The 25,316-nt window shown below is 60.5% G+C and overlaps 5 protein-coding genes across 7 annotated transcripts in view; 1 reads left to right on the top strand and 4 right to left on the bottom strand.

Annotated features, from left to right (window-relative positions):
- PDE4DIP (phosphodiesterase 4D interacting protein) overlaps positions 1–1,736 on the bottom strand; it is a 36,660-nt gene extending 34,924 nt beyond the window's left edge. For 2 of the 3 annotated variants that reach the window (XM_071435745.1, XM_071435753.1), the window contains exon 1: positions 1,510–1,736. In XM_071435745.1, the coding sequence (XP_071291846.1) occupies positions 1,510–1,735 (226 nt within the window). In that variant the 5' untranslated portion in view covers position 1,736. The remainder of the gene's footprint in view (positions 1–1,509) is intronic. The other variant, XM_071435754.1, reaches the window with a different exon arrangement.
- A 4,185-nt stretch (positions 1,737–5,921) lies between these two features.
- On the top strand, positions 5,922–9,592 carry PHGDH (phosphoglycerate dehydrogenase). The gene is made up of 12 exons (XM_071435722.1): positions 5,922–6,169; positions 6,418–6,569; positions 6,752–6,817; positions 6,893–6,947; positions 7,024–7,122; positions 7,226–7,358; positions 7,444–7,592; positions 7,801–7,953; positions 8,078–8,210; positions 8,420–8,547; positions 8,742–8,970; positions 9,294–9,592. The coding sequence occupies exons 1-12, from the start codon at positions 6,032–6,034 to the stop codon at positions 9,449–9,451; spliced, it is 1,593 nt and encodes a 530-aa protein (XP_071291823.1). The 5' UTR covers positions 5,922–6,031; the 3' UTR covers positions 9,452–9,592.
- A 507-nt stretch (positions 9,593–10,099) lies between these two features.
- HMGCS2 (3-hydroxy-3-methylglutaryl-CoA synthase 2) lies at positions 10,100–13,469 on the bottom strand. The gene is made up of 9 exons (XM_071435605.1): positions 13,339–13,469; positions 12,654–13,093; positions 12,278–12,403; positions 11,839–12,003; positions 11,600–11,768; positions 11,345–11,515; positions 10,692–10,798; positions 10,477–10,602; positions 10,100–10,397 (listed from the first exon to the last, which is right to left on the bottom strand). The coding sequence occupies exons 1-9, from the start codon at positions 13,449–13,451 to the stop codon at positions 10,291–10,293; spliced, it is 1,524 nt and encodes a 507-aa protein (XP_071291706.1). The 5' UTR covers positions 13,452–13,469; the 3' UTR covers positions 10,100–10,290.
- Positions 13,470–14,547: 1,078 nt separating this feature from the next.
- REG4 (regenerating family member 4) lies at positions 14,548–16,773 on the bottom strand. The gene is given in 9 exon segments (XM_071435604.1): positions 14,548–14,621; positions 14,780–14,885; positions 14,965–15,102; positions 15,184–15,281; positions 15,379–15,450; positions 16,140–16,200; positions 16,203–16,233; positions 16,678–16,725; positions 16,727–16,773. Coding segments are annotated over 9 exon segments (675 nt in total).
- A 2,392-nt stretch (positions 16,774–19,165) lies between these two features.
- The window catches only part of NOTCH2 (notch receptor 2), an 89,718-nt gene continuing 83,567 nt past the window's right edge, over positions 19,166–25,316 (bottom strand). The window contains exons 30-33 of the mRNA XM_071435719.1: positions 24,558–24,859; positions 24,079–24,226; positions 23,731–23,828; positions 19,166–22,827 (exon numbers count right to left, since the gene is read on the bottom strand). Of these exons, the coding sequence (XP_071291820.1) occupies positions 21,487–22,827; positions 23,731–23,828; positions 24,079–24,226; positions 24,558–24,859 (1,889 nt within the window). The 3' untranslated portion in view covers positions 19,166–21,486. The remainder of the gene's footprint in view (positions 22,828–23,730; positions 23,829–24,078; positions 24,227–24,557; positions 24,860–25,316) is intronic.

The following is a 25,316-nucleotide window of genomic DNA, read 5'->3' as shown; positions in this document are numbered from 1 at the left end:
AGCACTGCACTCCGGGGTGCCATCGGGAGAGGGGACAATGAAGGGCTGGCAGCCAGGGCCAGGGCACGTGGGCTGTGTCAGAGTGGCTGCTGCCCATGGGGAAAGCATCCTGGGGTAAAGCGTCCCCAAAGCACCGGGCACTAGACCCCAGCAACAGCAACTCACCTTCTACTGCTCCTGGATCACCTCCTGCGGGGAGACAGATGGACAGAGGGATGGATGGAGGGATGGACAGCAGGCCCCAGCCCCGTGCTCAGCAGCAGCCACTGTGTGCCAGCGGCTCCAGGCTGGCAGAGGGGCTGTGACAAGGGCCAGGAAAGGCCAGGGAGAGTGTGGCAGCTCAGATTCCGAGCGTGGCACATCCAGCTCCCCGCTGACTCGTTGGCACAAATGTCTCAGCAGGGGCGGAGTGCCACCACGGAGGAGGAGGAGCGGGGACAGCCGTCCCCAAAGCCGGTGGCTGCCTGAGTGTGCGAGCATGGCACGGAGCTCACGGCACGGCACGGCACGGCCAGCCGCGGACCTGCGCACGGGCACGGCAACAAGGTCCCCATTGAGCACGGCCGGCCGGGGAGCCGGGCTGGCGCTGCCGGGGAGCCGGGCTGGGGCTGCCGGGGAGCCGGGCTGGCGCTGCCGGGGAGCCGGGCTGGGGCTGCCCCGCTCCGGGCTGGCGCTGCCCCCGCTCCGGGCTGGCGCTGGGCTGGCGCTGCCCCCGCTCCGGGCTGGGCGGCTCCGGGCGCGGCCCCGCAGGCGTGGCAGCGGCTCAGCTCCCGGGGCCCAGCGGCACAAACGGCCAGGCCAGCGGCTCGGAGCGGAATCGGGGATGGGCACAACCGGGGAGGAGCAGGGACGGTGAAAACGGGGCTGAGGAGATGGGGCAAGCCAAGATTCCTGCACCAACACCAGCACCCTGAGCCCCTTCCTTCAAGGCTGTGCTTGGCCCAGCACCTCCAGCAAACCTCACATGCCCAGCGCACCGAGGATAGCTTAGTGATGGTGCAGGCACCAGCCCAGGATCCTACAGCACCCTACAGCTCCTGGCCTCTCATCTGGCACACATACATTGCCCTGACACCCACAGGTCCCCATGGCCCAGGACAGCGAACAGCAGCGTGCCCCCGGTGCTGCACAAGGGACTCCTGTCCCTTTCCTGCACACCAGCGGCTCCCGAGTTCTCTTGGGCTTGCCTGGTGCAGGGCCCAGAGAGCCCCCAACCCGCGATCCCAAACCCCCGCCAGCAGCCCCAACCCGCAGGACGCCAGCAGCAGCAGGGGACAGCCACGGCCCAGGGGAATGGGGTTTGGGACAGGGCTTGTCCGGCCCTGCACAGCCCGAGGGAGCGCACACTGCTCCTGCCCGCATCCCGGCCGCACCGGTGCCGGGGGTTCCTGGGTCCCGACCTGCCGGGCACCGCCACAGCGCAGCGTGGGCACACGCAGCCCCCGCGTGCCCGGGACATCCCGACCGCATCCCCCCGGGTGTCACACGCGGCACGGACACGCTCCTCACCTCCGCCTCGGGGCTCGCATCCTGCCCCGCCGGGCTCCGCCGCACCGGGCCGGTCACCGGGGACGCCGGGCCGGGCCAGCCCCCGGCCAGCACCGGGCCGGGCCGCCGGGTCCCCGCAGGCGCTGCCGAGCCGGCCCAGCGTGCGCCGGGGAGGCGGCTCTGCGGCACCGGCCGGCTCCGCCCGCTTCTGCTTCCCCTCCTCCTCCTCCCTGCCTCCATCCTTCATCTTTCCCTGCCTCCCAGCATCCTTCCCTCCCTCCCTCCTTCTGACCCCGCATCCTTCCTTCCCTCCCTCCATCCCTCCCCCTGACCCCGCATCTTTCCTTCCCCTCTCCCTGATCCGTCTGTCCATCCACCCTTAATCTCTCCAGTCGCCCCCGCCCAGGCACCATCCTGTCCCGGCTGACACATCCACCCCCCCGCCCCAATTCCCCACTCCACCCAGTCCCTCTGGACTGAGCCCCAACCCTTCCTCACACCCCCAGAAACAATCCATGATCCCTTCCTCTCCCCTCTCAATCCTTCTTCCAACTTCACAGTCTCCCCAGCTAGTCAGGATCCCCCATGGCACCCTCAAACATCAATCCTGACACCCTAATTACCTGCCCAGTCATCCTTGGATGCCTCCATCCCAACGTGACATCCTCAATTCCCTTTGCCACCCAGAACCCCATGAGTCCCAGGTACTGTTCCAGTCCCTCAACACCCTCACTTGCTTTCTAATTGTCCATGACTTCCCAGTCCTCTACTGTCACATTCCTTGAACACCCACCATCCCAGCCAAACACCCCCAAACTCCCCCACCCCTTTCCTCTTCGTTGCCACTCCCCATCCCAGCTCCAATAACCCCAGTCCCCTTTGACACCCACAACTCCTTTACCTGCTGGACACCCCAATCTCAGGTTTTCTGTGGTTGAAATGGCTCCCAAGGTATTAAAGAGTCTTTTTCCCCAGCCCCATGACCAAAGAAGAAGTCAGGATTCCTTGGCTGTGTTTCTCAAGGTTGTTTATTTTCTCTTATCTGTCACATTCTTTCTCTGACCTGCTGAGATCTTTCCAGCAGGTCAGGTTGTGGCACAGTCCCTGCCCCTGGGGTGGTGTTAACTTTTTATACTACAAACTATGTGTACTTTATTTACAATCATTTTCCAATACCTACCACCTATGTTAAATAGTCTGTCTCTACTCTAAACCAATTAAACAGTGTCACCATCCCAGCAGAACATGAAGGACAAGGAGAAGAAGGACAGGACACACCCAGATTCCTCCATCTTGCCCCTTGAACCCCCATTCTAAATCCCCAAAATTCTACTTTTTCACCCTGTGACAAATTCACTATCATTCTACTCAAACTCTTGTGGCTTGTAATTCTTCACACAAAGTTGGTAACTGTTTCCATGGGCTAAAATCAAAGGCACAGGTGTTTTTGACTCTGTGCCAAGGTCTCTGAGCCCTCTGCCAGGGTCTCGAGCCCTCCAGGGCAGCCAGAGGAATGTCCTGGGTTCCAACACCCCAATACCAGCACTGCCCCTGACTGCTCCCCCAGCCCCATTCTCTCTGCAGGGACCCTCCCCCTAATCCCCTACTCCTTGGCCCCATTCTCCTTTTCCTGCACTGCCACAGCCCTTCAACCAGCTGTCACCATGGCCACCCACCTACCACCAAGCAGAGTCTGTCCTTGTGTGGAATGATGACCAAGGAGCCAGGTGGGAGCTCAGGGCTCCTCTCCATACCCTCTGTGTTACCTGTGTGGATGGAGATCCACAGTGCTGGTGGCAAGAAAGAAGGAGGAGGTCCTGTGGTGATGGGGTGATTCTGCTTTGGCTCTGACAAATGGATCAAAGTCATATGACCAGAAATTTGGAGGACACGGTGGCCAACAAAAAGTAATTTTTGTGTGATTAAGGGCCATTTAAATATTAACACACATTCCTTGCATATGCTAATAAGATAATGGTACCTGGTACCACCTCCATAGCTCCATACTCTCCACTTAGGTTGTGCTCTGCATAACGTAGGAGTAGGGGAGAAATTTGGTCTGGATATAAGGAGGGTAGGAATTTTACCTGATTAAGAGGAAGACCCAAAAATACTCGGGAGACAGAAAGGGCTATTCTCCTCTCCCTCCTCCCTAGTGGGGACACCTTCGTGGTAAGTTTCTGCATACAATTGTTATTATCACCACACAACATTATTGTTACTGTTAAACCTCTATTGCAGCTGGTGCCTTTATCACCAGCAATTCTGTATCTGTATTTCTCCGGCTTCCATATACTGCAGTATATGGAATCTGTGATTAGGAAGTATATGAATCTGTGATTAGGAAGGTTTTTATGGAATGCGACCAAACCTTTGGTGTTGAATTAATAAACTGCACTATTTGTGAAGCTGCACTCATGGAATTTCCTACTGAACACAACCTATAGTGCCAAATTGGTTATACTCAGAAATTCAGCTCAGCTGTCCCCAGCCCTCTGATCTGTGAAGAGCAGCTGGAACACATTGCGTTTATTTTCTGACAAATTTCTTACTCTCAACGCAACACCTGGTACAAATGGGGTCAGCAGAAGGGTGCTATGGCCCCCTACCCCCCCCTTTATCCCCATTGTGACTCATCAGCCACCACAGCCCCAGTCCCTCGGCACCCATCCCGCTGGCCCTGCCACCTTTGGGTCCCGTCCGTCCTTCGGGTCCCCTCCGGCCGGCTCTCTTGGTGGCCAGGGGCTGGGGGGACATGCCTGCTGGCACAGCCACCCCTCTAGCACTGCCAGCGTCCCCGCAGGCCCGCGGCGAGGCCCGGGTGCCGTGGGGCTGTGCCTCTGGCCACGATCCCCAGGAGAGGGCACCAGCCGGCCGGGAAAAGCCGCAAATGCGCTGGCGCAGGCAGCGATGGCTCGGCCACGCGTGTCCCCCGCACCAAGGTGCCACAGGCGGGGGAGAGGAGCCACCGATAGCCTGGGCGAGCCCGGGCGGTGCCGGCACGGGGAGCAGGGCGCCGGGAAGGCAGGTCCTGGTGTGTCCTGCGGGCACCTGGAGCACGGTCCTAATGGCTAAAACAGAGACCGGCGCCAGCGCCCGGCTGTGCCGAGGGCTGCGGGGCCGTGTCCCAGCCGCAGCGGGTCCCGCAGGGCGGGGGTCCCCAGCCCACGCCACCCGGGAGGCCGTGGCGAGGCTGCCCTGTGGCGGTGCCCGGGTCACAGTTCCCTGCCGAGGGGCCGTCCCGGGATCGCTGCAGGTTTCACCAGCCGCTGCCCTTGACCGCATCTCTCACCCCGCGCCGGCCGCCCTGGACTTTCCCCGCTCTGGCGTCACGGATGTTCCCGGCCGTGGCTGCAGGGCAGCACCGGCCCTGGGTGGTGCCAGGCTGTGCGCAGCTCCAGGCTCTACAAAGCGCTGGGCTCTCCCACCTCGGCGGCGCTGCCTGTGGAGGACACTCATCCAACTCTGGCCACCTCCTGTCTGCTGGGACAGGTCCGTCACTTGGGCTCTGCTTGGTTTGACAGCCTCCGGGGCCACCAGGTCGCACACAGGGCAGCAGAGGGGCACGGAGAGCCTGGGGACGGGCCCACCCCCATTAGGACCTGGCTTGGCAGCGCTGGGTGGGTTCTGCCCACTTCCCATTCGTGGAAAGTGTTGGAAAGCACGACCAGCCCCTGCTCTCCATAGGCAGAATCTGGGGTGTGTCGGGTCCGGGTGCCCGGTGAGGGTCTGGCCATCCACACGCCCGGTCTCCGGCCCCCTCCCCATCGTGTCTCAGGGCCAGCACCTCCCCCGCCCCGTGCGAGGTCACTGGACGCGGCCACCTGGCTCTTGCCGCATGGAGGGCGTTTGCTGGGTGGCTCCCGTGCACCCCACGGCATTGGGAGCCACGGGCCAGGGCTGGCCCACGTCCCCGGCCCCTTATCAGGGGCATTGCTCAACAGCAGGCACCAAGTCGGGGGTGGGCCGGGGCCGCGGCACTGCCTCACCTCTGAGCTGTGGGGTCTGGGGAACCCCCATTCCTGGGCGAGCTGGGGAGGCCGTGTCTGGGCTCGCCATGGGCTGGGCTGCTCCCTGCCAGCGGCACCCCCAGCCACCCACGCCATCGCGGCTGCCACTGCCGTCCCCCTCCTGCCTTACCGAGCTGTCATGCGGGACGGAGAAACTGAGGCAGGGTCGGGACAGGCTGGCCCCGGTTTTCGTGGCTCCCTGACCCACGGGGTCCTGGCAGGGCCCCTCCTTCCTTTTCTCTGGGTCTGCTGGGGGACCCGGCCCAGACCTGGCCCCGCACCCCTCGCCTCCTCCCTCCTTCCCTCCCCCCGGGGGCGGGGGGGATGAGGGGGGGACCGGGCGGGCTGGGGCGGGGAGGGGAAGGGAAGGAGGTGGGATTATGGAGACGGGACCCAATGAGCCCGAAAAACGTGACCGCTCGCAGCTCTTTTAGCGCGGCGGAGGGGCAGCAGCAGCCTCTCGGTGGCGTGCGGAGAGAGCCGGCACCCCCGTCCCGTCTCGTCCCTCCCCGTGCCGCCGCCCCGCTCCCGCCATGGCCCTGGGCAAGCTGCAGAAAGTGCTGATCAGCGAGAGCCTGGACCCCTGCTGCCGGGAGATCCTGCAGGCCGGCGGGCTCCGCGTGCAGGAGAAGCCCGGGCTGAGCAAGGAGGAGCTGCTGCGGGAGATCCGGGTGAGGCAGGGCTGCACCCACGCGTGGCTGTGTGGGTGAGTGCGTGGCTGGGTGGGCACAGCTGCAGGCCGGCGGTCCCGGGTGGCAGCGGACCCCTTCGACCGCTCCCCGCCTCCCGTCTGATGCAAGAGCGCGGCCGGTTTCGCACGGCCGGTCCCGGACCCCGGCGGCGGCTGTCCCCGTCCCGTCACCCACCCGGGGCAATGGCCCCGATCCTGGTCCCACTCGCCGTGTCTGTCACCCCTTAGGACTGCGATGGGCTCATCGTCCGCTCGGCCACCAAAGTCACGGCCGAGGTGCTGGAGGCGGCAGAGAGGCTGCAGGTGGTGGGCAGAGCTGGCACCGGCGTGGATAATGTGGACGTGGAGGCAGCCACCAGGAAAGGCGTCCTGGTCATGAAGTAAGAGCAGGAGTGTGGGGACATCCGTGCCCGTGATCCTGGGGAGGCCGGGGAGAGTTCAGTAGGGTGCCCTCCCCACCCATGGCGCCCCTGGCAGCTCCCTATGTGCCTCCATCCTCATGGGGCACAGATCCCTGTCAGCCCGGGGGACTCACACCAGTGACACCCCTCTCCATCCCCAGCACACCCACTGGGAACAGCCTCAGCGCCGCCGAGCTCACCTGTGGGATGATCCTGTGTCTGGCCAGGTGAGCACAAGGCAGGATGCAGACAGGTGTGTCCTACAGCCCCCTACCCCACACTGACCACCGCCTCCCTTTTAGGCAGATCCCGCAGGCAGCTGCCTCCATGAAGGAGGGCAAGTGGGACCGTAAGAAGGTAGGAGGCAGTGAAGCACCTCTGGGTGGGGGTGTCCGTGTGGGGTGTGCTCGCTCACTCTCCCTGTACTCCCCAGTACATGGGCATGGAGCTGAACGGGAAGACGCTGGCCGTGCTGGGGCTGGGACGCATCGGCAGGGAGGTGGCCACTCGCATGCAGGCTTTTGGCATGAAGGTGAGGAGATGGGGCAGGGAGGAACGCTGGGGAGCATCGACCTTCCTCACCTGGCCAGAGCCACCGTGCCAGGCTGTAAGAGTGAGTGCCTGCTCTGCCTCAGACCATCGGCTACGACCCCATCATCACCCCCGATGTCTCAGCCACCTTTGGTGTGGAGCAGCTGCCACTGGAGCAGATCTGGCCCCGCTGCGACTTCATCACGGTGCACACGCCGCTGCTGCCCTCCACCACGGGTATGGAGCAGGCATGGTCACAGTCACAGGGAGGTTTGGGGAGAGCTGGGGCAGCCCCCTTCTGCTCACAGCCCTCCTTCTGCAGGGCTCCTGAACGACAGCACCTTCGCCAAGTGCCGCCGTGGCGTGCAGGTGGTGAACTGTGCCCGCGGTGGCATCGTGGACGAGGGCGCACTGCTGCGGGCGCTGCAGTCAGGGCAGTGTGGTGGAGCTGCCCTTGATGTCTTCACACAGGTGAGTGGGGCTGTGGGGACCTCCTGAGCATGGCTCTCTCCCAGCACCACCTTAATTTTGCCCAAAGCAGCCTAGCAAACCCTGTGGGGCTGGGACCAGGAACAGCCCTCAGCTTCTCTCCTTGCAAAGGAGGTGAGGTAAATGCCCCCTGCTCCGAGCTCCCAGGTGGGTGCTGGGAGCTGATGGCAGGATGGAACTGTGTCTGCAGGAGCCCCCAAAGGACCGTGACCTGGTGAACCACCCCAACGTCATCTCCTGCCCACACCTGGGTGCCAGTACACGGGAGGCACAGAGCCGCTGTGGCAAGGAAATCGCCATGCAGATTGTGGACATGGCCACGGGGAAGGGGCTAACCGGCGTCGTGAGTGCCCTGCAGCACCTGAGCTCCGTGCCTCAGCTACCCTAGCTGTAACCCATGGGGGCACTGGGAACAGTGCTCCATGAGGGATCTCTGGCAGGTTCTCACTGCTCACTCTCTCCTGCAGGTTAATGGGCAGGCTCTCAGCAAGGCTTTTTCACCCCAGACCAAGCCCTGGATCGCCCTGGCCAGGGCCCTGGGCACAGTGCTGTGCACAGTGGGCAAGCAAATGCAGGGCAGCATGCAGGTCTGCACCCTAGGTGAGCCTGGGTGTGGGGACTACAATGGGCAGGCAAGAGAACAGATAGACAGGAAGGTGATTAACAGTGAGATTGGAGCCCTAGAGTGTGCAGGGATGGGTGTGTGGATGGATTTGGGTGAGTGGAAGGACCAGCCCCAGGCTGGCCACTCCACTGCAGGCCTGACCTCTCTGCTGCTGGCTCATGCACGCCTCCTCCCTGCATCCCAGGGACACCCCTGAAGGAGGCTGGGAGTTACCTGACACCTGCTGTGGCCGCGGGCATGCTGGCTGGAGGGACACAGAAGGAGGTGACCCTGGTGAATGCCACGCTGCTGGCCCAGGAGGCTGGGCTGAAGGTGCGTGGACACCTGGGCTCTGCAGCCCAGCCTGGTGTGCCTTCCCCAGCAAGCAGTGTGAACCTTGGGACACCCTACCGTGCTGCTAATGCAGCACTGAGGCTGGGTGTTCCCTGGGATGCTCCCAAGGACATCCCTTCCCTGCCCCAGCCACACGAGGATCTGGGCACTGAGTGGCTGTGTCTCCCTGGCAGGTCACAACCACCCACAGCGATGTGGCCCCCGAGCCCGACAGCAGCACGGGGCTGGTGCAGGTGTCCCTGCAGGGCACCCCACACCAGGTGACAGGGACAGTGCAGGGCAGCACCCCAGTCCTGCGGCAGATCAATGGGGCCACCTTCAAGCTGCCAGCCCCACTGTCCGGCCCTCTCCTCATCTACAGAGCCAAAGCCTCTGACAGCAGTGCTCTGGCCACGCTGACCGGTGAGTGCCTGTGCCAGCCCTGAGCTGCAGGGACAGCCTGGGGAACCCCCACACCTGACCTAGAGCTGCGCCCCTGCTGCAGCAGATGGTGCCTGGATGGATGGATGGATGGATGGATGGATGGATGGATGGATGGATGGATGGATGGATGGAGGGTTTGGGCCGGGGGTTGTGTGATGTTGAGCAAAGGACTTGGGCTGGAGGAAGAAATGGCATCACGGACCTCTGAGCCAGGGGGTTAGGGTGAGCAGAGGCTCAGCTCCCTGCTGGGTGCTGGGGCAGTGGGGCAGCCTGTGATCCCTCATTCCTGTGCTCCCCTCCAGGGCTGCTGAGCAAGGCAGGGGCCCAGCTCCTGTCCTACCACAGCTCCAGCACGGTGGCAGGGGAGCAGTGGAGCGTTGTGGGGCTCTCAGCCCCCCTGCCCAGCCTCGGGGAGCTAAAGCCACGGGTCACAGAAATCTTCCCGCTCCACCTGCCGTAGACCCTGACTGCCGACCAGGACTCTCCCCACAGCCACAGCATCTGGGCCCTCCCCAGCGGGGGAAGCATTGCACATGGCCACCCCTGAGCCCCACAGTGGGTTTGGGGTGGCCCCATATTCAATAAAGGGTCTAGAAGGAGAGAGCATGCGGTGCCTTGTGTGGTCCTTTGTCCTCAACCCCAAACCCCCTCCCTCCTGCCCCTGCTGCTCCCTGGCCCTGCTGCTGTTTGCTGAAGGGTGCAAAGGTTCCTGTGGTTGCTGAGGTCTTGTCTGGCCACAGTCCCGTGATGGGACATGGCCCAGAGAGCAGCACTGCAAGGGGCACGAGCCCCCCTGTGAGCCACTGTGTTGCCTGTGCCCTCCTGCCCACGGGTTTTACCATGAGGAGGTTTCAGTTTAATGACATCATGAGGAAAATGCCATCTTGCCCCCATAAACTGGTGACTGGGAGGCTGAGGCTTACTTGAGTCCCAGGCTGTCAGGGCAAACTCCCATGTCTAACAGGGTAGGTGGCCATGGAACAAATCCCCTAAGCAGCTGTGATCCAGACCTGGTGGTTGTTAATTGGGAAGGACCGGGGGTGGGAGGAGACGATTCAAGACTAGGAGCCAGAGCTGGGCTGCTGCCCCCTCCCATCCACACCTTTATTCCCTTGCACTGCCCAGGTGTTTGCAGAAGATTGCTGCCATCTCCAGCAGCTCTGGGGCCTGAGCCACTGCTGGCCATTCCCCTCCATACAAAGGGAACTTTCCCACACAGACCAGCCCCAGATGCGGGGAATGAACAGGGGGAAAGAGAGCATCCCCCTCCCCAGGGCTCACCACTCTGGTGATCCCACTCTAGATGGGCTTCCTGGCATATTCGCGGCGGTACTTGGAATCCACCCGGGTCAGGTACCAGGTTCCGGGGAAGAGATCCGCCTGGGAGCCGTGGGGAGCGTGGTCGGCTGCAGGGAGAGGGCAGTGGTGCTCAGGGGTGCTGTGGGGTCCCAGCAGGGCAGGCTCACATCCCCCAGCCCCACTCACCCAAGTGATGGGTTTCCTCCCGCCGCTTCATGATCTCGGCAAAGTCCTGCGGGGCCACGCGCTTGCGGGCGTCCAGGCGAGCGGGCAGGTCAGCCAGGCTGGACACCAGCTTGTCCAGGGGGGAGCCTGCAAGGGGCACCCCGTGTGTGAGATGGCAGCACTGACAGCCCCATGCCGCCCTCCCTTCCCCAGCCTCCCTGTCCCCTGGGGCCCACCTGGGGCTGCATCCTGCGAGACACGGAAGGAGAACATGCTGGCTGCCAGTCCTGAGCCGTAGGAGAAGGCACCGATCCGGGAGCCGGCCAGGTCCCGTGCTGAGCACCTGAAGCAAGAGGTGAGGGGGTTACAGGACATTTGGGCTGAGGGGGAGATGGGGATACAGGGCTGTGGCAGCAGTGTAGGGGGCTGCCTGCTTTGTAGGCAGGCAGATCCTTGGGGCCACATTTCTGAGGGAGCGTAGCCCTGGAGTGTGGTGGTGCCAGGGAGCCCCAGGACAAGGCTTTTGTTCCCCTCAGAGCCTATCTGTTCCCATGACTCCTTTCTCATGGGGTCACTCATTCTACTGGGCATGACAACATTCCCCTCTGGGAAGGTTTTCCACTGGGAGGTTTTCCTCCTCCCAGTGATGACAGAGGGACTTTAGGCACTGGCCCAGATCCAGCAAGCTGGGACGAAAAGTCTGGCAGGGAAATGGCCTGGAGCAGGATGCATCCACACTGGGGGTTGTGTGCAATGAAAGGATCAGGTCCTGTTGAGGCAGGGAGAGATGAGGGCTGGGAGATGACTTCTGCTCCTCTATCCAGACAGGGAGTGCCCTCCCCAAAATCACCTCCTCCCTCTCCCCAAGCCAGCGTTTTGGGGGACTCACTGGGACAGGAGGGAGGCCAGGCAGCCATACATGGATGGTGTGTACATGTTGCCGTTGCGGGAAGAGAGGAGCAGGGAGGGCTTCGTCTTCTGGTTGAAGATGTCCTGGCTGGCAGCCTGGAATGCCTTCTCCACCTCCTTGCTGGTGTAGGTGTCCTCCAGCTTCACACCACTGCCCAGAGAGAGACCAGCTGGAACCCCAGAGCAGCACATGCCTGGCTGGGCTGGGGGATGGGGACAGAGCACAGGGACCCACCGGAAGGACTGCAGCCCCTTGTAGAGGCCGGAGGCTGTGTCAGGGTTGGGGCAGGCCAAGAAGTCATTCAGCAGCAGCCGCCCCACCGACTTCTGCACCAGCTTGCAGAAGGGCGAGTGGAAGATGATGTACTTGAAGTCATCGAGGGTGAAGGGCCTCTGGATGCCAGCTGGGAGGCAACACGGGGCCATCAGTATGCAGGGGGCTGTGCTGGGCACCTCAGGGGCGCTGCCACTCACCCTGCTGCCACTGGGTCTGTGCCTTCCGTCGGTACACGGCGTAGCAGCGGTCCAGCGCCCGCAGGTAGCACTGGATGGAAAGCTGCCCGTCCACCACTGGGTACTCAGAGGAGAGATTGGGCTTGTAGAAGTCGTAGGCGTGCTCCATGTGGGTTCCACGCAGGCCTGGGGGCACGGGGAGAGCCAGCTGTCAGAGAGCATGGGGAGACCCCAACGCGGTGGCAAACACCCAGGGGTGCTGCCTGCTGTGCCATCCCTGGAATCCTGGAGCAGCCTCCCTGAGTCACTCCATGGTGCTCACAGGGATGTGGCTAGCCAGCATCCTGGAATACCCAGCAGGGTCTGGCTGAGCAGCTCTGCCCAGGGCTGGGACATAGATGCACGGCCCCCAGGGACAGCACCCATCGGCTCGCCACCCCCAGGGCCTCATGGCACTGACCTCTCTCCAGCACCAGCGGGGCGTTGGGTCCCACCAGCATGGCGATGGCACCGGCACCTCCCGTGGGCCGCGCGTTCCCCGTGGCGTAGACGGCGATGTCCCCACACACCACCACGGCATAGCGACCTGGGGGAGGACAGAGCGACTGGCAGGGCCACCAGAGAGTAGAAGCCTCCATCCCATGGCCCTTTTGTGTTCCCATCTTGTGTGTCGCACCAAGATGGGCAAGAATCAGGGGTGATGGAGAGCCTGGAGGTGCAGTGGCTCCCTTTGCAGTTGGAGCATCTTTGGGTTTCAGGCCACCTCCTGCCTCCTTCCCTTTTCCACGGCACCCACCCAGTGCCCAGCCCCACGGCATGGCCCTGCCTGTACTCACCATCCCAGGCACTGGACTCCACCCAGGCAGCTGCATTGAAGAGCGAGGCTGTGCCCCCGTAGCAGGCGTTGGTGGTGTCAATGCCCTCCACATCAGTGTTGCCAGAGTCATGGAAAAGTTGCATGAGGACGGTCTTGACAGCCTTGGATTTGTCGATGACGGTCTCGGTGCCCACCTCCAGGCGGCCGATGGCGTCCCAGGAGAGGCGCCCGCGCTCCACCAGCCGCTGCACCACGGTCAGGCACAGGGAGTTGATGTCCTCGTGGGCAGCACAGAAGCCCATCTGCTTCTGGCCCAGGCCCCGTGTGTACTTGCCGGCCTCCACGCCATCAAACCTCTCCAGCTCCTCCTGATCCACGTACTGGGCAGGGAAGTACACCTCCAGGGCCAGGATGCCCACGTCCTTGGGCCAGGCACCTGTCCCAGCAGCACTGGAGAGGCTGTGGGACAGAACGAGTGGCAGCAATCCCGTGGCAGCCTTGGGCACAGAGGGTGGCCCTGCAGAGATGCCACCAGCGAGCGGCCCAGGCTGGGAGCACCCCAGATCGCTGGTAGCTCCTTGTGCCTGCAGTGCTGCAGGGAGGAGGGAGAGGCTCCCCTTGCCCAGCAAGGTTTAAGAGCTCAGCCAGCTCCCCAGCCCTACCCTGGTTGTGTCTCCAGCCCCCCGATCCACATGGGTGCTCACCATGCCCTCTGCCAGGCCGCGGGGTGCTGGGTGCCCCGGGGTGCCCGCTCCGGCCCGGGCAGTGCCCACCTCGCCCCCCAGCAACGTGCGGTGCGCCCGACCAAGCGCAGCATCTTCACCCCGGCCGCTGCGCGGACAGAGGGACGGCCGGCCGGACAGGTGGACAGCGGGATGGGCCTTGCGTAGTGCTTTTATAAACTGCGTGGGCAGCTCGGCACAGCCCTCCCGGCCTTTATCAGCCTGCCGGACCCTGGCGCTCAAAGGTCACCGAGCGCCAGCCAACGCAGCAGGGGCAGCGCAGCTTCAGAGGGGGGAGCCTGCGAGGTGTCTCCGTCTCGTATGCCCCAAAACCCGGGGACACGGAGCCGGAGCCGGGGCTGAGCAGGGGCACGGGCTGTCCCGCAGCCCCGGCTGCCCTGGGGCAGGGGAGCTCCGGTGCCGGGCTCGCTGTGGTCACTGCGCGGCCTCCCCGCCGCCCCCGCGGGCCCGGGCAGGGAGCAGAGGGCGGCCGGGCTCTGGGGCCGGCACCATCCACTCCTGACACGTGCCGCAGCTCTGGAGGGGCAAAAACCCATGAGCTGGGTGGGGGCAGAGCCATCTTCAAAGCAGCAGAGCAAACAGCCACGTGATGCCCGTGGCCAGATAACAGTGGCACAAAAGGGACCTTTGGTCCCGGTGCTGCTGTCAACATGGCCATGGGGCCGTGTTGCAGGCCCCGGATCCCTGTGGAGCTGTCTGCACCTGGGGGACCACCTGTCCCCATGCCTGCACACCCATCACAGCTCCTGTCCCCACCCACATCTGTGTCCCAGGTCTCTGTGTCTGCACTCTGGGGACACTCCTGTCCCCCCACCTGCTCCCCAGGGACGCCCGTGGTGTTTGGCACCCGAGGGCTGGTATGAGCAAACGCGAGTGCTCAGTCAGGAGAGCGATGGTCCCCGCAGCTCCAGGGGACTCATCCCCGAGCAGCTCTGCCCGCACCGGCAGAGCAGAAGCCTCTGGAAGCCGGGAAGCTCGGGGAGCCGGGGCAGAGCCCGTCTCTCTCTCTCTCACGGAGCAGCCCAGGGCTTTGCACCAGCACCAGGCTCACACAGCACTTGCATGCTTCTTTTTTTATAAGATGCATTTATAGGAGTTGCGGGGAGAGACACGGAGGTGGCACGGGAGGAACTCCGCCAGCGCGGGGTCCGCCGCGGGCCAGGGCTGTGCTCAGTGCAAGGGGTTGAACTTGCAGATGAAGTGATGCTGCCGGGAGCAGTCGGCGCTGGACCACACGGCAAAATCTGCGGGAGAGACAGGCAGGGGGCTGGCGGGGCCACGGCGAGGACGGGACCAGCTGTGGCCACCGCAACCCTGGAGGGGATGGGGACCGGCAGGAGGACGGGGCAGGGCAGTGCCGCCAGCCCGGGCGCTGGGGTGGGTGCAGGGACCGGGCACTCACCGCTGTGATGGGTCAGCGCGGCGCAGCTCCCCCCGCGGGCACCGTTCCCGGGCACCTCCCTGGTGGCACTGTACTCCTTCCCACTCGTCCACTGCCAGGCCTGGCTCTGTGCAGGGCGAGGGGGGTTCAGAGGCACGGCCCTGCTGTCCCCCAGGCCCCCATCAGCCCTGCCGCCCACACCTCACCTCTTTGCTCTTTTGCAGTCCAATCCAGACGGGCTGCACACTCTGGTAGTAGGAGATGATTCTCCGCATGGTGGCTGCCTCGTGGGCATTCTCCACCCACGCCAGGTGGGCGCCTTTCTCGACGTCCTGGCACCGACTCTGCGGGGAGAGATGTCAGTGCCGGGGCGCCTCGGGGAGACGGGGGGGGCCCTGTTCCCCTGTGTACCCCGCTGCGCTTACCTCAGCCTCGTCCCAGCTCCGGGGCTCGGGGAAGTATTTGAAGCAGCTGAGCAGGTAGTAGGACCAGCCGTCGGGGCAGTAGCCTATGTACCTGCCGCCTGCTTGGGGAGAGCGGCGGGCAGGGATGAGGACAGCCGGCACCACTGCCTGGAGAGGAGCGGGGCTTCCCCCTGCCCCCCGAGCCCTGGCACTCACCGACCGGCCGCAGGAGCCCCGCGCAGCCCAGCAGCAGGAGGGCGAGTCTGGCCGCAGCCGCCATCCTCCTTGCTTCCTGTAAAGGCTCGGGAGGGTCACACAGGGTCCCCTGGGGACAGAGGATGCTACCCGTGCTCAGAGAGTGCAAACCCGCCCGCCTGGCCCCTTTGGGCTGCCCGGAGGAGATGACAGGCTGTGGCTCCCTGTCTGCCCCCCGGCACAGGGCACTGCCCCATTTCTGCACTCCGTGCCCCAGGCATGGCTGGGAGTCCCCAGCCCACACTGGCAGCAGATTGTCCTGGCCCCAGCAGTCCCAGACTCGGCAGGAGACACCCGGGAGAGCCCAGCTGCTCTGTGGGGACAAGGGGAGGGCGCTGTGGCGGACACGGGACCCCAGCCAGGCAGTGGCACAGGTGGGGCTGCAGGCACTGCGTGCACGGCGGCGTTTGCACGCCCTGCGCTCGTAGCGCTGCCCAGGCTGGAGAGGCAAATCGGCCACATCAGCGCAGTTCCCCTTTATCTGGGCTAATCCCTGGGCACCGGGGCCGATTTGCAGATTCAGCTCGTCTTCCCCTCAAAGAAGCAGCGACAAAAGTCAACGCAGGGCTGAAAAATGCAGCATCATAGCCTGCCCCATCCAGCGAGAGCAGAGCTCGGCTCCCGCGGGAGCAGCCAGGGACAGGCACCAGCTCCTGTTTGCCCGTGAGCCAGCTCTGAGCATCCCGAGGCCCCAGCTGCCTTGCGAGGCTCCTCTTCCTCACCTGTTGTCCGGATGGTGAGGAATAGCGGCTTGTGGCGAGTCACCGGGACGGGAGAGGAGGGGAGCTGCCCTTTATAGCCTGGTGCTCACCCGCATCTGTTTGCCCTACTCAGGTGATTCTCACCATAAAAATATTACTGCTGACCTCCCTCCATCCCCCCCCCCCACTTTGCTGGAAAATTGCCCAGATCTCCAGTCTGTTTGCATTTAACATATCTCCAGAAACAGACAGGAAGAACCTGTCCTAGTTGGTCAATAAATCCCCTGCAATCACCATTAATTGCTCCCGTGATACAGATACAATCTTCCAGCCCCGAGCAGCCTGGCACCTGGCAGGGATGCCCGCTGGGCCAGCCCTGCCTCGCCCGAGGGCTGGCGGGGGTGAGCCCCGGGGGTGATCCCCGATCCCGGGCAGGGCATCCCTGCCACCAGCGGGACCCTGCCGTGGGTCCGACCCCCTGACACTGCCCGTGTCCCCAACCAGGGGATGGCACCCGGCCGAGCCTCGCACCCTGCCCGGCTGTGCCATGCGTCACCCCCACACCGCCCTTGTTTGAACTGCCGGGGGATGTTTGCGAGCAGGATGGGACGCCAGGATGTGGGAACAGCCTGCAGCCGGGGGCTGGAGGTGCCATCAGATAGCGGGGAGGATGCCCAGCCCTCGGGCCCGGCCGTGACGCAAGCCCTCGTCCCTGTGTGTCCCTCCGGGAGGAAGGGGCCGCTCCCGCAGCAGAGCCCCCGCTGCCCCGGCGGCTCCCTGCAGCCCCAGCCCGGGGGAGGCGGCTGTCGGCATGGAGCCACGGGGATGAGCTCCGGGCCCAGCAGCTGGAGCCCTTCGGCAAGGTCTGGCACAGGCCTCTCTGCCACGGTCCTTGCTCCTCGCCCCGGGTGCCCTCTGCACCTGTGGAGTTCTCCACGTTCCTGCTGCCACCACGCTGCTCTGCAGCGTCACTTTGCTGGGTCCTGATGGACCAGAGCGGCTTTGAAAGATCATCCTGCTGCTGCCAGCTCCGGCCAATGCCTGGCTCTCCCTCCCCAAAACCCTTGGTGGAGGCTGGTGGGAAGGAGGGGAGCTCCCCCCCTTGAGGGCCTGCTGCTCAGCAGCATTAGTGTGACCTGCAGAGGATCCAGACCCAGGGCTGAGCCCTGCTTCCCCCCACATGGAGAGCTTTGTGTCAGGCTCAAGCCTTGCACAGCCCAGGGACTGCCACGGGCTCTCCTCTGCTGCAGCATTTGCTGAAATATGCAGCCAGTGAACGCTGCTACAACCACAGGGAGCAGCTCCCTGTCGGCATGCAGGGGCAGGTCTGGCTTCTGCCCCGGGAAGGGAGGAGGATGAGGCCCTTCTCCTTCACCCACACAGCGGGATAGAGCTGCTGCTGCTTGCTAGGCATCCTCTGGGGTGAGATCTCCTCGTGTCCAAACACAGCTGCTGCCTGCTATTACTTCTGAAAGAAACAACCTGCCACACATCAGCTGCTGCGATCAACGGCAAAACCCTGCAAACACAGCAACTCCCCAGAAAACAGGACTCCACCCTTGATTTATGGAAAAACAGAGAAAAATCTCCCCCCAAGAGCCTGAGGCTCCTCCACTACTCCTCAGTGAGATAAGGGACGTGGCAGCTCCCTGCCTGGATGGTTCAGTTTGGATGCAGCACAGCAAGTTTCCACAAGCCCCTGGCCATGCTGGGCTGGGGAGGAGGCAGGAGCAGCCCCAGCAGACAGCTTCAAGTCTCAGCCTGAGCACCAGGGAGCTCGATGCTGCTGTGCCAGGGGCTCAGCAGAGCTTGCTAAACTTTGGCACAGATGTGCAAGCTGTGGGAGAACGTGGATGAATGCCTCCCGGAGGTTTGGACTCGCCCAGCTGGCTCTACCAGGAGATAAAGGAGCTGCACTGTTTGAATATTAAACCCTTAAAATGCCCCCAGCAACTTTACCCCAGCTCAGCACCGTAACTCAGCTACTGGCTCCATCTGAGTCCACAACAAGAGGTGGAGAAGAGCCAGGTGAGCACCAGGACAGCCCAAGGCTTCAGTGGCACCTCTGTGCTGCAAACACAGCTCAGCAGCTATTGCTATTGTTTTCTGATTGCTCAAGTCAAACTCTCCAAGCCTGAGACCAGCACAGAGGAGGGGTGATTCCCCGTTTCAGGGGCTGGAGAATCACACATCTTCATGCTCTTAGCAGAAATGGAGGCTCAGGGGGGACCTTATCACTCTCTACAACAACCTGAGAGGAGGCAGTAGACAGGTGGGGGTTGGCCTCTTCTCCCAGGTAAGAAGCAATAGCATGAGAGGAAATGGCTTCAGGTTGCACCACGGGAGGTTTAGACAGGATACGAGGGAAAATTTTGTCAATGAAAGGGCAGTCAGGCATTGGATCAGGCTGCCCAGAAAGAGATGGAATCACCATCCCTGGAATGCTCCAAACCCATTTGTATGTGGCATTTGGGAACATGGTTAAGGGGTGAACACAGCAGTGCCAGGTTAAAGGTTGAACTCGATGATTTTAGGGGTCTGTTCCAGTTCCAGCCTTAAGGATTCCATGCATCAGCTGCTGAGACAAAGCCAGGGAGGCAGCCCCAGCTCCAGGGATGAGGGTCCTCTTCCCTACTGAGAGGGCAGGAAACAGCCAAGGGCAGCAAGCTGGACCTGAGAGAGTGAGTGAATCCACAGCCCCACTGCCCAGCCCACACTCGCTCAGCACCTTCCTAAAAGCCTTCCCTGGCTCCCACAGGAACAAGAGCTCTCACCCAAAATGCCCAGGAAAGGACCCATCCCAGTCCCTCCCCATCCTTCCCAGTATGCCCAGCTGCTTGGCTGCTGCTTACTGCCCCCTTCCCAGCAAGCCAAGAGACCCAAAATCCACCTGCTACACCCACACCAGGCTGCTTCCAGCTCCCCTGGGTGGAGCTACGTGGTGGGCTTCATGTGGTGCTGAGACAGAGCACTCCTGATTCATTTATAAGCCAGTGGCTGTGCCACAGTAGCCAGGAAAACAAAATTAAAACAGCAGCACACAAACACTGGGCACATACTTTTTATTCTGGGGATAAAAATTGCTTATACATTTGGCAGCAACTATTTTCATAAAAGACTTTTATAAAAAATGTAAAAATAAGCAAATATTTTCCATTATTAATATAGGAAAATGCTGCAGCGTGAATGGTTACTCTACAACTTACGAGATAAAATACCACCTTAAGGAGATATTATCTTTACAAGTAGTTAAAAAAAAAATAGAGAAGAAAGGCAGAGGGCCATTGTATTAACAGCCAGGCACGGAACTGGCTTCATTCCACAGAAAGCACTCATCATGTAAAAGGTAGCCACATATATAAAAAGGCACTTGGTTATTTGGAGCTAATGAGCAAAAGCCCTTTGTTTCTTTAGCATGGATGTAGCAACACTTCATTATTTGCAGTGAAAGGTGTACCTGGACAGACCCCCTGGAGGTCTGAGTCAGCTGCCCCGCTGCAGCCAGTGTGCTGGGAATGCTGTGTGCGCCGGGAAAAGTGGCAGCTCCACACACAGCTAAAAACTAAAAACTTCAGCCCAAAGCTACGGCCCCGGGAACCAGCTCCTCCTGAGGCCCTGCCTTCATGTACCATTGGGTAGAATTGGAAAACAAAACAAAACAAAAAAAGCAAAGCAAGTTTGACTCTCGATTAGAATGGAAGGGAAGAGCAGAAACAATACTGTACACGGTAGAGTGTTGGATGGCGGCTCGCAGGGGAGCGGCCTTCAGTCCTTTGGCAGCAGCCGGCACCCCGAGCTCTTTGGAAGACGTGTCTGCAGCACTCCCCTGAAGAGGTAGGAGCAAACCATCCCCACAATGTTCACTTCGGCTGCTGGCTGGTCTGGAGCCCTTCGGAGAAGCACTGCTCTTGTGGACAAAGCAGAAAGGGCGGCTGTGTGCCTAGGGTCAGTGCCAGCTGGCTGCCACAGCTCCAAACGATGGGGGCGGCCGCACCACGAGCGGCCCTATGGTCCCACAGAGCACAGGGGCCACCTGGGCTGGGGGATCTCCGCTCAGGCTGGAGCTGAGGGCAGAGGACAGCCCCAGAGCTGTGCACCAAGCTGCAGGAGGCAATGCTTTCTGAGCTATTTGGTCTGCTGCCACAGCCCAGCTCCTGGAGGCCTGCGGGGCAGTCAGTGCTGCGGCCTCCGTGCGCTGCAAGGGGAGGACAGGCAGCTGTGACCCAGGGCTGCAGCAAAAGGGACACTTCTCAAAGGACTGGATGTCGTTCCTGACGCAGAAGGACACACACCGCAAACATGTAACCACATGTTTGGCACTTGTTGCTAATACCATAAAGAGGCAGCATATGGTATCTGGAGGACAGGACACACAGCCACCCTTGGATGGAGGGGAGGGGACTACTGTGCAAGAACGCTGATAGCTTGTGTTACCAGTTTTTGAAACACTCGTGCTCATCCCAAAAGGCCTGTATCCTGTATCAGTTGCAGTGCATCTCTTCTGGCATGGGAGCCCATGGAGGCAGTCATGGACAGTCCTGGCAGGATGGGGGCACGGGGAAGGTAGTGTGTCAAAATGGTCAGGGGTGTCTCAGGGAAGAGATGGGCCCATGGGCCACTGTGGTGGGAAGACCAGGTCAGACCAGCGTTTTTGGGAGGGAAAGTAACAAAACAAACAACCTAAAAAGACTATATGTATATATAATCTCATAATACCTGGGGAGCAGGCAGTGAGAATGCTAAGGGGTGTTAGTGGGTCTCTACAAGGCAAAGATTCCTGAAGAGGAAAGGGTGAAGCTGCGTGACAGGAGGTGTCACTTGACCTGCAGGTGTTTCGGGAGGTCCGGCTCGCTTGCTGAGCAAGAGTGGACGAGGGAAGGAGGGGGGCTAGGAATGTGGGTGCAGCTCTGAGCTGTGTCAAGACAAGGCAACTTGAACTCAAGGAGAACTAGTAGAAGGTGCTTCAGAGAGAGGTTACGTGGGTAACAGGAGGAGTAACAAAATAAGGATACAAAGCTGGTTTTGGCTAAATTTCTGGAGAAATGACCACAAGATGTACTAAGCTGAAGAGCTGTCTCCCCAAAGCAACGGTGGAACGTGTTTAAAAGCAGACCGGAGAATCCAGTGCAGACAGCAGTCACATCCAGTTGGTCAGAAGTGACCCAGCTGGTCTTCTCCATCACCAGCTTCTACAGTTCTCCATTTAGCATGAAAGCATACAAGTCTACAGCGACCACAGTCCCTCCAATGAAAGAACATCCTGGGCTCATTAAGACTCTTGGATACTAAAATGGTTCTTCATTTCCATCCTGGAAGACCTTCATGAGTTCTGGAGTCCGCTTTAGTAGGGCTGCACCGTGGGCAGCCTTCAGGCGTACACCTGCATGTTGTTCCGCTGCTGCTCCGGCATGTGGGCGGCCGCTGGCCCACGCTGGTTGTTGCTGGGACTGGTGGCCACGTCAGACCAGTCAGAGGCAGAGTGGGGGGAAGAGCTCGACCACTGGTCCGGAGATTCGGGTGACGGAGTCAGGTACGGGTGCTCCCCTTGTAAGTGCCGGTTGTGGCTAGGAGTCCGTTCTGTGGCCGAGGAGTAGCAGCTGTGCTGGGAGGGAGGCGTGGGGTACTTCCCCATCGAGCTCTGGAACTGGTGGTAGGCCGGGAGGACCGTCTGAGCCACCTGCCCATCCTGCTGAGGGATGGCAGCCATGGAGAATGAGGCGCTGGGCAGCTGGGCTAGATCTGGGATCTGGTACATGGAGCTAAGAGGGCCAGCCATGTTCTGAGCACAGTTGGACTGGGCCTGCTGCGGCAGTGCTTGCTGGTTTATGCTGCCCTTGGGAACCAGCTGGAAAGTCATGATGGGGGGCAAAGACTCCCTGGACACCCCCAGGTGCTTGGCGTCCGCTTGAACCAAGCCGCTCTGCTGAGAGACGCTGGGGTGGGAATGCATCACCTGGGGCACCATGCCGAACATCTCGTTGTACTGGGACTCGTTCACCTCCATGCGGTTCATCCACTCGCTGGAGACGTTGCCTGGCCGCAGCCTGCCGAGCCCGCTGTTGGGAGGGGTGGTTCTGTGCTGAGACAGCAGCTGGCTGACGGAGGGCAGCACCGTGCCGGAGCCACGGCCCAGGGGCTGCATCTCGTGCAGGTTGGAGAAGGACATGGTGTGCGTGGCCTGCACCGACGGAGCCGTCAGCAGCGAGCTGGGCGACGAGTGCAGCACCCCCGGTGACGGCATCACAGGAGAGGAGGTTGGTTCAGATGCAAAAGCGTGGGGAGACTCCAGGGAATCCACCGGTGACAGGGTCACGGAGCTCTCTGAAAACTGCCCTTTCCCCTCGCTGAGGGACTTCTTCCTCCTCCTCTTTGCATCTTTGGTGAGGCTGGTGGGCATGCCTTTGGCATTCGGTTTTCGTGACTTCTTGCTTAGTGACGCGTGTTTCAGGTTGAGGAAGGACCTGTTGGGGCCACAGATGACAGGGGAGAGAGCAGAGTTTAGCATGGCCCCAGGGTGCCCGGCAGGGCTGTGGGCCACGTTGTACTCGTTGAGGAGCTGCACGATGTCGTGGTGCATCCGGTCCTGGGCCACGTCCCGCGGCAGCCGGTCCATGTGGTCCGTGATGTCTCGGTTGGCAAAATGGTCCAGCAGGATTTTTGCTGCTTCAAAGCTGCCTTCACGAGCAGCTAGGAAGAGTGGAGTCTCCTCCTGGAAACACAGAGTAAATATTTTAGCAGCTTCAGTTTGAGGGGACTGACTTACAACTCATAATCCCTTATGGTGTGGCAGACTGGCAAGCACTGCATAATGCAGTGTCACATTAACAGTCTCCAAGAGCCACCCACCCTGAGAGCTGCCCACTGAAAAAGGCAGATTACAGATAATTTCACACACAGCAGTGGAGCACAGGCTGAACCTTCCCACCAGGAAGGGCACTATTGTGCCCTGGATCCTTGGAGGAACCATGAAAGCACCTGGTGCTTTTCTCCTTTGCCTCCTATGAGGGAAAGGTACAAAAGGCTAAAACAGCCCAGTAAGGAACTAGAACTTGTTGGTAGCTCTAAAATCGACTGAGTGATACATAATAATCCAAAAAAGATGCTTTAGGCAGAGGAGATAAATCAAGGACTAAGACACAGCAAAAACTAATAGTGAAGCTACAGAACATCTGCACAGTGCAGTCTGTCAAACAGAGGAGCTTGTCCCCCATCTCCACCCTGCACTGAGATCACTGGAAATGTCACAGGATGCCACTGCTGCTGTGCCACCAGGTATTTTTCTAACTGCTAACTGGAATCCAGCTGTTTGACATCAGCAGCACTTCACCTGCTGCTCTCACACAGCACTGACTGTGTCTTGCATTCCTCCCCTGCAAGGAAAGCAGGACAGCATTGATGCCCAGCACTTGGCCAAACAAGGAAGAGAACTGTTCTCCCATATCAGAAACCCTGTAAGACACCCAGCACCTGGGGAGATCTCCAGTCACAGTCTGGGTTTGGAAGACCTGCACTAAGCACCCAGTTCAGAAAATCTGAACTTAGTTCACTACCAACAGCAAAGAGATGGTTTGAAATAGGAAGCACAGGCTTGCTGAGCACTGCCACACTGTACCTTGTTATCCTGCATGTCTCTGTTGGCTCCATTTTTCAGCAGTACTAGTGTTGCTTCCACGTTGTTGACAGCTGCAGCCCAGTGAAGAGCAGATTTGCCTGCAGGGAGACACAACAACATCAGTAACAAACCAAGGAGCTATTTTACTTCTCCTCCAGCACTGTTTAACCAAGCCACTGTGCAGCAGCCTGTAGTTCATTACCACTGGAGGACTTTGCAGGAGAGCCCAGTGTGTGATTTAGCTACGGAATTCATGCAGAGCTCCCACTTTGGGAGAGCAGAACCCACCCCTCCCTGCTCACACCACAGCAAATATTTGCCCAGCCTGGGACACGATGTTCATATTACCATGGTCATCCACGGCGTTGACATCAGCCTGGCAATTGATGAGCTCGGCCACCATCCCTTCCACAGCCAGACGTGCAGCCAGAATCAACGGGGTCGTCCCATCGTTCATCCGAGCATCCAGGTCTGTCACTCTGTTACGGATCAGGATCTGGACAACAGGGGAAGATGGGGTTTTTTCAATACCACTACAGACCAAAATTAAGGATTTGGCAGAATCTCAAGAGAAATTTTACAATGAAAAAGCAGCCAGAGCACTGAAATACAAGGACCCAGAAAGACAGGGGCAAACAGACCAAATAAATACACGCCAGATGATTTATGCACACTGAGCTCTTCAAGCTGTGAATACCCAAGGAAACTGGATGTCAAACAGCTCTGCCTCACCACCACACTGTGAAAGGCATGAGAGCAGGGTTGTGAGTGAGCAGAGCACAGCTTGGACAGGCTCCTATAAGCACAGAGCTCTCCAGTGGCCATACCTGGAAGACACCCTGGGCGTCAGCAGCCACGGCCGCGTGCAGAGGGGTCCGTCCCATGTTGTCCCGGGCATTGGCATCGGCCCCGGCATCCAGGAGCCGCTTGGCAGCGTCGGCTCGGGAGTAGCGGGCGGCCAGGTGCAGGGCCATCTCCCCAGTGCGGTCTGTCTGAGCCTGCAGGTTGGCCCCCTGGTAGATCAGGTCTGTGATGATGTTTGCTGAGGAGTCCTCCCCGTCCTCGTCATCCTCGCTGATGTCAGAGCCGCCCGCACGCAGAGATGCCAGCATCAGCGGGGTGCAGCCGTCTGCAGAGGGGGAGATGGGGATACAGGAACCTGGCAGAGGCATGGAAACCTTCCTACAAGCCTTCCTCCTGAGCTACAGACAGTCCCTCCAGTTACTTTAATGCAGACCTCTTCCTAAAGCCCCGCTGTTAGCGAGTTGTCTTCCTTCCAAGCACGAGTAACCTACTGCAACAGAACTGCAACCTACTGCAACCTACCCAACAGAACTTAAGATATTCCTCTAAAGACTAAGATCATCATAAAACAAAAAACCTTTGCTGCTGAAGTGTAAAACTTCCACAAAAAGTAAAGGCTAGCTGAGAGAAGCAAGGGCTGTAAAATTCAAATTAATTTGACCACTCAGTGTAACTTTGCACAGATGTTCTAATCACATCCCTGGGGAAAATAAACAATTGAAGGAAAAATGATTCAACAACTAGCCACTGATTATTGGTGACATAGGTGACATTCACTTCAG

The sequence above is a fragment of the Agelaius tricolor genome, unplaced genomic scaffold (assembly GCF_023055355.1).
Source record: "Agelaius tricolor isolate 1412-34295 unplaced genomic scaffold, bAgeTri1.0.p SCAF_11, whole genome shotgun sequence".
Taxonomy (NCBI): Eukaryota; Metazoa; Chordata; class Aves; order Passeriformes; family Icteridae; genus Agelaius; species Agelaius tricolor.
Note: the sequence above shows the minus strand (reverse complement) of the source record. Positions and strands in the feature narration are given on the sequence as shown.

What these genes read in the sequence shown, in the direction of transcription:
- HMGCS2 (XM_071435605.1), bottom strand. Translation starts at nt 13,451, where the DNA reads ATGCTGCGCTTGGTCGGGCGCACCGCACGTTGCTGGGGGGCGAGGTGG. An exon ending in GGAGTCCAGTGCCTGGGATG is followed by an intron (nt 12,404 to 12,653) that starts GTGAGTACAGGC and finishes GTCCTCCCCCAG; the next exon opens with GTCGCTATGCCGTGGTGGTG. An exon ending in CCCGCTGGTGCTGGAGAGAG is followed by an intron (nt 12,004 to 12,277) that starts GTCAGTGCCATG and finishes CCGTGCCCCCAG; the next exon opens with GCCTGCGTGGAACCCACATG.
- PHGDH (XM_071435722.1), top strand. Translation starts at nt 6,032, where the DNA reads ATGGCCCTGGGCAAGCTGCAGAAAGTGCTGATCAGCGAGAGCCTGGAC. An exon ending in ATGATCCTGTGTCTGGCCAG is followed by an intron (nt 6,818 to 6,892) that starts GTGAGCACAAGG and finishes CCTCCCTTTTAG; the next exon opens with GCAGATCCCGCAGGCAGCTG. An exon ending in TGCAGGCTTTTGGCATGAAG is followed by an intron (nt 7,123 to 7,225) that starts GTGAGGAGATGG and finishes GCTCTGCCTCAG; the next exon opens with ACCATCGGCTACGACCCCAT.